The sequence below is a fragment of the Centrocercus urophasianus genome, unplaced genomic scaffold, assembly GCF_019232065.1.
Source record: "Centrocercus urophasianus isolate 14NV4802_14NV808 unplaced genomic scaffold, USGS_Curo_1.0 seq_11, whole genome shotgun sequence".
Lineage (NCBI taxonomy): Eukaryota > Metazoa > Chordata > Aves > Galliformes > Phasianidae > Centrocercus > Centrocercus urophasianus.
In genome coordinates, this window is record NW_024884253.1 from 70,356,182 (window position 1) to 70,365,341 (window position 9,160).

The 9,160-nt window shown below is 42.9% G+C and overlaps 1 protein-coding gene across 31 annotated transcripts in view; it reads left to right on the forward strand.

Moving 5' to 3' along the window:
• Positions 1–7,175, forward strand: part of FBXL7 (F-box and leucine rich repeat protein 7) — a 312,912-nt gene extending 305,737 nt beyond the window's left edge. For all 31 annotated transcript variants that reach the window (XM_042834860.1, XM_042834852.1, XM_042834876.1 and 28 more), the window contains one exon: positions 4,134–7,175. In XM_042834860.1, coding sequence (XP_042690794.1) covers positions 4,134–4,870 — 737 coding nt within the window. In that variant the 3' untranslated portion in view covers positions 4,871–7,175. The remainder of the gene's footprint in view (positions 1–4,133) is intronic.
• Positions 7,176–9,160: the final 1,985 nt, after the last annotated feature.

Consider the following 9,160-nt stretch of genomic DNA (forward strand, 5'->3'; position numbering starts at 1 on the left):
GATGCACTGAAGCAGATCTCCGAAGTAAATACAAATTTCAGTATTTATTTTGTGATCTCACTTTGTTATCAGTCTAATGCCTATAATAGCCTATAATAATCAGCTAGACCTAATTTCCAGATTTGCCATTGCAGAGGTATTGGTGGCTATACAAAAAAGCAGTGCACAACGATGTTGATGAGTCACTTGTACCCAGATAAGCTGATTTTTCAAAAAATTTCCCAGCGGGTGCACATTGCTTTGCTTTCTTTTTTCTTTTTTTTTTTTCTTTCAACTAATTTTTTCATCTCTTTCACTCACTGTTTCCCAGGATGGCAGAATGTCAAGGATAGCATCAAAACAAATAGTAACAAATCAAAATTATTCACTTGTTTTGTGACCTCTCTCTGCAGTTGACAATTGATTAGGGATTCTGTCCCAGAGAGTCTATTCACAGTCAGGTTATATCTGAATTAGTTGTGTCAGCATGTGCAGACAACAGCTGGGAGATGCTACCACACATTCAGGTTGAAGCATCTCCAGTATCAGGAGTAAATGTGTATGCCTGTGTAATTTAAACCTGGAGCTTCATATCACTTTGAAGGTTGGCTATATCCCATGCATATTTATATTTCTCTAACGTACATCCTCTCATGTGGCATGGAGAGTTCATTAGCCCAATATTCTGGCTCTGGAGACACAGGAAAGTGGAATTGCTGAGCTGAGGGTGAGGTGTGAAGAGGGGAAACAGGTTTGAGGTAAAAGAAAGTATAGTTGGTTTAATGAGCAACACCTTAACGACCAGTGCAAGAGAAAGCCATGGATGAGCATAGTGATGCTGTTGGGCAGATTCAAACTTTTTCTTAACACATCACCTTGTCCATCTCTGGGGATTTTTCTTATAAAGCAAATTTGCTTGCCCTCATTCTTTTTTTTCCTCTCCATTTTCTCAAACAGAAGGACTGATTCCTGAACTTAAAACAGGAACAGCCGTCTTCCACAAAGGCTGGGGGGGCCAGATTCTCACTAGTCAGCATCGTTGCAGTTGCTGAAAGAACTTACCCGCCTCACTGAGCCCTGCCTCAAGCTATGCCAGGGCTGCTCTCTTTTATTTCTCTTTGGGAAATAAGTGTTAAAAAGAAGGTATGTCAGGGGAGGCCAAAAAGAAGGAGGAAAAAAAGACACCCTGCTCTTACTTTCATAGCTGAATGCCATATTAAAAGAATTCCAGGAACAAGATTTCAAACAGCAATTTTAATTGCTGTACAGACTGTCCCTGGACTTGTCTGAAATGGGGTTGCATTCTAGGGCCTTGGATAAATTTGGACTACTGTTAGGAGATCTCATGTGAGAAGTTTGCTTCTGTAATCAATCCAGGGAGTAATTAGAAGGACAAGGCTTGCATACATGTTTGGGCAATTCTCAGCACAGAAGGAGTTCACTGATCTGATTTTATAGTGAACAAGAAAGGTTGGGTACTTGTGCTGGGGGCTAATGCTGTACTTGTAGCCAGTTAGTTAAAACCCAGTTCACATGAATCCCTCTCCTTCTTGGCGGGCTATTTGGCAGCAAGAACATACCAAAATCTTTAATGTCAAAACCAGACATTCTTATTAACTTCCAGAGTTCTCCACAGTGGAAGTTCTGTCACTTTCAACATCCACTTTGTGGGCAAGTCTGAGATATCTCCAGAAGCTGGTTGAGCTTGACTGCAAATTATTATCTGACACGCTTGCCAACAATTTTTTAATCTGTTTGGAAGTTACTCCTCCATTTTAAAAATCGGTTTAGCTTCCTTTATGGAAAATCCTGCTACAGAAGTTTTGTTTTTACATTTTTTATTATTTAGGACAGAAAAATTGCTACAGACCAAGAAATCTGTCATTTTGCCTAAAAATCAGGTAGTTGCGTATCAGTATGGACTCTTTCTCTAGTGGAACCATTTTGAATACTCTTTCCATGAAATATTTCACGTTGTAGCCAAAGTAACTAGACAAGATGATGCTGAGCTGTGATCACGCACTTATGCACCCTGACTCCAACCCTGCTGAGGTACTTCTGACCTATTCACACTATAATTGTGGTCATTAATGTTCTTCCCTTTTTTGGATCCACAGCAGACTAAACATTCTTCTTCACCCCATAAGCCTTTCATTCTCACTTCACCAAATTAGAAAACTGAATTCTAGTCAGCATATCCAGAGATATCCTGAAATATTCAGACTGATGCCTTAATCCAGCAGCCTTGTTGTGCAAACACAACTGACAGATTTATGCCTGGGTGCCAGCTTTTTCTATGAAAACCCAGTTCAAGGATGGGGACACCTCCTGTGCATTTAGTATCAGCTAGTACAACGTGTGTATTTGGAGTGAAATTTTAAACCAGTCAATACTGAACTGTACTCCTTTCCTTCTACAAAAACAAACAAACAAAGAAACAAACAAAAAACACAAAAACTTTGCTTTATATCTGTATAGTATTTATTTGAATGCAAACATTTACGAAAGTTGCACCATAGTATAGATGGATCTGCAAGGCAGTCTGAAGGGGAAATAGTTTTAAAAAGAATGTGATCACTGAAAAAAGTTTTGCTTCAAGGTCCCAGAGCTTCTACATGACCTGTGGACAATTTGCCAGTTCCATTATTTGAGGCCTAAGGTAAACTTTGCATCTGTTCAACTAAATTTGAAGCCTAAATTAAAATTCCAGCTGCAAACTCAAGTGAGGAATGTAGAAATCTTAACTATAGATCGTAAACTGTTTCAAGTCCGTATTCCACGCTGGACATCTGCGTGAGCCTCCTGGATTATCTGAAGATTTTTTCTTTTTTTTTTTTTCTTTTTCTGAAGCATATTCAATCCTTCTAATAAATGTCTGAATAAGACCTGTTGTATCAAGTGGTATGGGTTTGGATCATCCACGTTCTCGAGGAGATCTCTATACAAAGATTGGCATGCCTTCTTTTTTTTCAGATTACTGGACTTGTGCAGCATTTATGATCCATGGGGCTGTAAGGTTGTCATCTTAACTTTTCTGGTTTTTTCATGGCTCAGTTCATTGCTTTTGGCCAGTGTTCCAGCAGTACGGAAAAGCTCCTTCTATCCTTTCCTGAGGGCACTTCCTCAGGTATAAGTTGCAGAATTTGAGTAGACATTTGTGGCTGGAACTGTTGGGCCTTGATCACTTGCTGGCCAACCCTTCCTTTCTTGCAGCTGTTTCTAGCCACGTGAATGCAGTGAGCCCACTTGAACAGGACACTTTCAGGGAAGACTTTCCCTTCAGTAGTCTGAGATTGCAAGTTTGCAATGGAGCAGAAACAGCATTTTCCAAAAAAGCTTTCACCAGTATACAAAAATGGAGAAAGTCTGTGAGCGTGTTTTTCCTTTTAATCTAGGTTTGTCTCTTTCCTTTGCAAGCTCTGGTCTTTCTCCTCTAGTCTGGTTTTATCCATTTGTGGCTGGACTTAGACACTTCAAATAATCCTTTTCTGTGCCTGTTCATGTCCTCCCATGCCCTTACAAGTCCTAGCTCCTGCTGACTCTCCCCATTCTCGTTACACTACTCAAATCTCCACCCTTCTGCAGACCAATGGTCTTGCCATAGTTTTGCATCCTTCCTGCACTGTGGGCTTGGGGCTGGATTCACATCTGTTCTCCAGATGCATTTTAGACTGTTTGTGGGGTTTGTCTTCTTTTTTATCACAGGATTTGATGGTGCAAGAGCTTCTGATGTTGGTTTACCAACTCAACCAGTGAGCAGTGAGTGCCTCTGGTCAAAAAGCTGCATGGTTCTCGTGTAACACTGTTCTCTCAAATTGACACTGAGTTTCTATTATAGTAACATGCTGTCGAGTTTCCCTAGGTAAACCTTGGGCCATTATTTCACCATTTGTGATGCAGGCAAAAGTGGCCTGTGGCTTTGCTGGTCCTCAAAATCCAAAGAAAACCCACTGACTCCAGTGGAGTGTCTTTGCCCGGGTAAATGGATGCATCACAGCAAACCCGGACTAGTCAGTCAGGATGGCTGTTCTAGTAGATATCTGCTCTGGAAGATGCCTTTTTGGCATCCAGCATGCCGTGTCACACGCACCTTTCTGGTCTTGCTGTCTGAGTTATCCTTACTGCTTGCTTAAATTGACTGTTTTTCCACATAGGCTGCTCCAAAGTAACATGCATCAGCTTGACTCGCGAAGCCTCCATCAAGCTGTCTCCCTTACACGGCAAACAAATCTCCATCCGCTACCTGGACATGACGGACTGCTTTGTCCTGGAGGACGAAGGACTGCACACTATTGCCGCCCACTGCACTCAGCTGACCCACCTGTACCTGCGCCGCTGCGTCCGCATCACTGACGAAGGTCTCCGCTACCTGATGATTTACTGCACGTCCATTAAGGAACTGAGCGTGAGCGACTGTCGCTTTGTCAGTGACTTCGGCATGCGGGAGATAGCCAAGCTGGAGTCGCGCTTGCGATACCTGAGCATCGCCCACTGCGGCCGGATCACAGACGTGGGCATCCGCTACATAGCCAAATACTGCAGCAAGCTGCGCTACCTCAATGCGCGGGGCTGCGAGGGCATCACGGACCACGGCGTGGAGTACCTCGCCAAAAATTGCACAAAACTCAAATCGCTAGATATTGGCAAGTGCCCTCTGGTCTCAGACACCGGCCTGGAGTTTCTAGCCCTCAACTGCTTCAACCTGAAGCGCCTCAGCCTGAAATCGTGCGAGAGCATCACTGGGCAGGGCCTGCAGATTGTAGCTGCCAACTGTTTTGACCTGCAGATGTTGAATGTGCAGGACTGCGATGTTTCTGTGGATGCTCTGCGATTTGTTAAACGACACTGCAAGCGCTGTATTATAGAGCACACCAACCCTGCCTTCTTCTGAAAGAACACCCTGCTGTTACAATGCAGTATTAAAAACACTGATGTATAAACACACGCTCCCATATTCAGTAATGCTGTTTTTTTGTAGCTCACGGGAGTCAGCTTTTCTTGTATGTCGTTGATGAGGGAGCATTTCTAGAGGACTATTTTGTTTGCTTTATGTATGATCACTTTTTTAAGGTGCGGTGGGTCTCCGTTGAGAACCTGCCTTAATGCACGACCAGTGAGTGCTCAGCATCCCTAGCGGAGTGCCATTTCCGTAACAGCCATGATCGTGTCCCAAGCTAACGTAGCTACCTCCAAAGGAAATAGCACATAATCCCTCCTTTGGAAAGGCTGCTAAGCTGTGTCAAACACATCTGAATTCCAGCTGTGCTCTTAAAGCTGACTATGCAATATGTGTCTCTGTTCTCCAACTTCTCCAATATGGCTGATAAAGCATCCCCTTATCTCCAAGTAGTTTTTCCTCAGTAGTCATTCATTGTAATCCCTCAGGAAATACTGGGAGGTGTTTTTAAATATACTTCACTGAGGCAGAAGACCTGCTGGCCTTTGCTGAGCACTCTGCTGCACGAGCCTGGAGATTGTGCTGAAGCGTGGTTTCTCATGGAAAGCTCTTTTCCAGGTCACTTATGTATCATCACTACTTGCCTTCGGTTCTAAATCTGCCCTTACCTGCATCTGTAGTAGCAGCTCCTGGGCCTGATAAGCAGTGACATTTTCACTTGAGTGAAGGAAAACAGATGGGATATTGGTGGCCTTGCAAAGGGAGAAGCCAGCAATCCAAGAGGCTATTACCATTCTGCAACAAGCTGAGTACACTGTATACTGAGCACTGCAGAACACTGGGGCCCCTGTGATGCTGAGGAATGGCTGACACAGGCAGTGCCCATTGCTGCACTGTACTGCTGTCACCAGAAGGCCTGTCTGCTCCTTCATGGTGCCTCTTCAGCAGCCGTGACACTGCTGCAGCTGCCTCTCTCTGCACAACCCAGGCACATGTGTTGTGGTGTATTCAGTATGTGCCTTAGTATAGAAACCTCACCCCTTGCTGTGGCCCTCCAGTTTAACAGGTAGATGGCTGATCTCAGGTCTTCAAAGAGGTTAGCTTGTTGTTAGGTGACATCCTGGGAGAGAGAGGGGCTTAGAATGTTATTCACATCAGAGTCTTGTGTTCCCAAAGGCTGGATAGATGGCTGCCAGTTACCACACTAACATTGCCCTGTGACACTGCAAGCCCACTATACTCTCGTGATCACTCTTGCTCATGCAAGAGCAAGCAGGGCTTGGAGTTTCCCCTCTGCTGCCTCTCTTCTCAGAGCACACAGTCATTTTGTGGTTCCTTTCTTCACCGTTTTCTGGCAGCTGTTTCTCTGCAGTTTCGCATTTACTGCTCAGATTGGAAGCCAAAGATGTGAGGGGGTGATGATATTTTCAGGCAGGCCCCCTGTGCGTGACTGACAGGTGAATTCATACAGTCAGCATTGTGAATTTATACATTCATCTCAAATGCTATAAATGTCTTGGTAAAGAACATAAGAAGGGAAGCACCGTGTCTGGTTTTCATAAGCAGTAGTTCCATCATCTCCAGACAACACTCATAAAATCATTGATATGAAGCGAAAATCCACATGCTCACGAAAAATACATAATTGCTGAGGAAATACTTGCAGCAGTGCTCTCTCAGATTACAAAAAAGCAATGCTTTGGGCACGTCCCTGCAGAGGGAACTTGTCCTGCTTGTGCAAAAAGTCCTGTAACGTACGTATGTTCCTCCAGTTTGGAGTTTCCTAACTTCTGGTATGTCACCACCTGTGAATTACAAATGCGATTGTACTGAAGCAAGGAGGGCCAAGGAACATGAATTTGTTATTGCTACTGTTACTGGTCAGCAGGTAGCAGAGAGTAATCCCATCCTTTGACCAGTTAACATCACTTTAGTTTTCCTTTCTGTGTTTTTAAAATTAGAGATTCTTTTCCAGCCAGTATTACAGCGTATTTTATCCGAGCCAGCTATACTCTCTGTTTATCCTTTATCTGAAAACAGCCCCAAGAACAGTTAAATGTTGAGCCCATTTCTGAAGATGGTGGGATTTAGAGCCATTTGCACTCATGAAATATAAGGCCTCATTAGTAACGTTTAACTGTTTATTAGGAAAAAAAAATCTACTTTTCTGGCTAAGCTAAATTGAGTGAATAGTGCTACATGGTTTTTAAGGTTTCTAATGTTTAAATTGGCCTGTACTGTACAAATCTCACTATAAAGCCTTAATTTGCTACCAAGAAATAAAGCAATATATTGGTAACTGATGAGAGTGCATCGTCATTTGCACTAATTGATTAGCTTATTATGAAAATGAAAAGATTAAATACTTGTAAAACTTTGTTTTCTTGAATCCAAGCAGACGAATGAACAAATCATTGCAATAAGTAGGTGGATGATTATAAAAACAACAGAGGATTCATATAGGTTATGGTTTTGCCTATCTGTCTCTTTAAAATTTTATTTTCCTCATGAGGATCTTCTTTACTTTCAGACATAATCAGTAACTGGAAGTGTAAGTAAAAGAAAAAACAACATGTAAAAAGCTCACGTATAAAAGGTCCAGGAGGGCCTCTGCTCTGAATTAAAGACAAGCTAACATACTTATTCTGAAAAGTAAAAGGGTAAAGCACTTACTTATTAGTGCGGTGTTCCTTTTGAATGTTCCAGAAAACACACTCTGGGGGGCACTTGTGGAAGATGAATAAAAGTAATTTTTCAAAGCCAAACAACTTACACAATCTGATCTGCCACCCTGAGGCTGCTACGTATTTCAAGAAAATGTGAACTTATTGATATAGCTTGCTTGTTTTGACTTTTAACCCTTTTCCAATGTCTGTCTGCAAAATGACACAAGCAGAAAGGAAAATGAAGTATTATATCTGGAGCTGAGTTTCCTGGGAAGGATGCAGCATATGAATGAGGTGTCGCAGTTCCAGTTTGAGGTTGGCAAAGACTATCAATTTCCTGAGCAAAAACATTGTTGATTCTTGAACCATAACATTCAGGCTGAGGCAGCGAGGCTTCCTCTGCTCTGCCCCTCTGCAATCTCATTGAGGCAAGCAACCATGGGTCACGTCAGTCAGGCTGGCATTTGTTTATGACTCAGCAATAACTTGTGCCATGCAGAAAGAGGTCTCTTTGAAAGGGCGCATCTAAATCACCATGCACTGTGATTATACCCAGAGCTCTGTATCAGGATATTTAGTTTTCTCATTCCTTTGCTTTTCATAAAAAAGTGGAACTGTATTTTCCTGAGGTTAGCAGTGTGCAATTAATGTGAAGTACAACACTTTTGCCTTTCTGAGCTATGCACTTTTAGCTTCCCACAAAATGCAAAACAGCTTCTGTGGGATGTCTTGAGCCTTCTTCAGAACCTCGGTCTGTAACCTTTCAGTAATGGTTTGACAAAACATCTACCCTTTGAACTGGAAAACTTAAAAAGCTAGTAAAAGGCCTAATTTTAGACGAGGCTTGAAGCAGGTCCAAAACCCCATTAAAAAGAAATGTAGTGACCGTTTGGACTGCAGACTGGCTGCCCCACAGCTGCCAATGTTAGTTACAAGGGGAAAAGCTCTGTGAGAGAGCTGGTAGCAAACGGTTCTTCCCTGCCTTCAGTTTTTTACGGTTTTCTCAGTTTTTAGCTGTTCAGGCTGAAACTTCCCATGCTGGGTTTGAAAATGTTAGTTGAAATGGTTCATCTGGCTCTGTAAATAAAGCTAGAAGGAAATGTCATCTTGCTCACGGTAAACTCTTGGTGACCTTTCCTTTGAAAACGGTCCATTGCTCTCCATCTCCTCCATGGCCTTCAGAGCAAGAGTGTGAGCCTTGCCAGGAGGTCAGCTTCGGGACAAGGATGTGTCTTACTAATCTCCCATTAAAATTCACCCTAGTTTAGCTACAGTACATGTCTTCAGACATCTCTGACTTCGTGATCGGGGAGAAGAGGGCCACGCTTGGCTATGATGAGGCTTGGAGTCTGGCAAGGCAGAGATTTGGCAAAGCTGAGAAGCATTTATCACTCTGGCAGTGTGAAGGAGGAAATGGCCTGAATTATGTGGAAGCCTGGAAAGTCAGAGCAGGGTTGAAAGACAAGATTTGGAGAACTGGGACAACAGAGGGATGAAGGAAAATAAATTTCTTGGGCAAGAGGACTGCGACTGAGATGAGTCTGAATGATTTTCAATAAAGAAATTGGGTCAGGTTAGGAGAACTGGGTTTGTATGACTTATTGGACAGGGAGCGTTG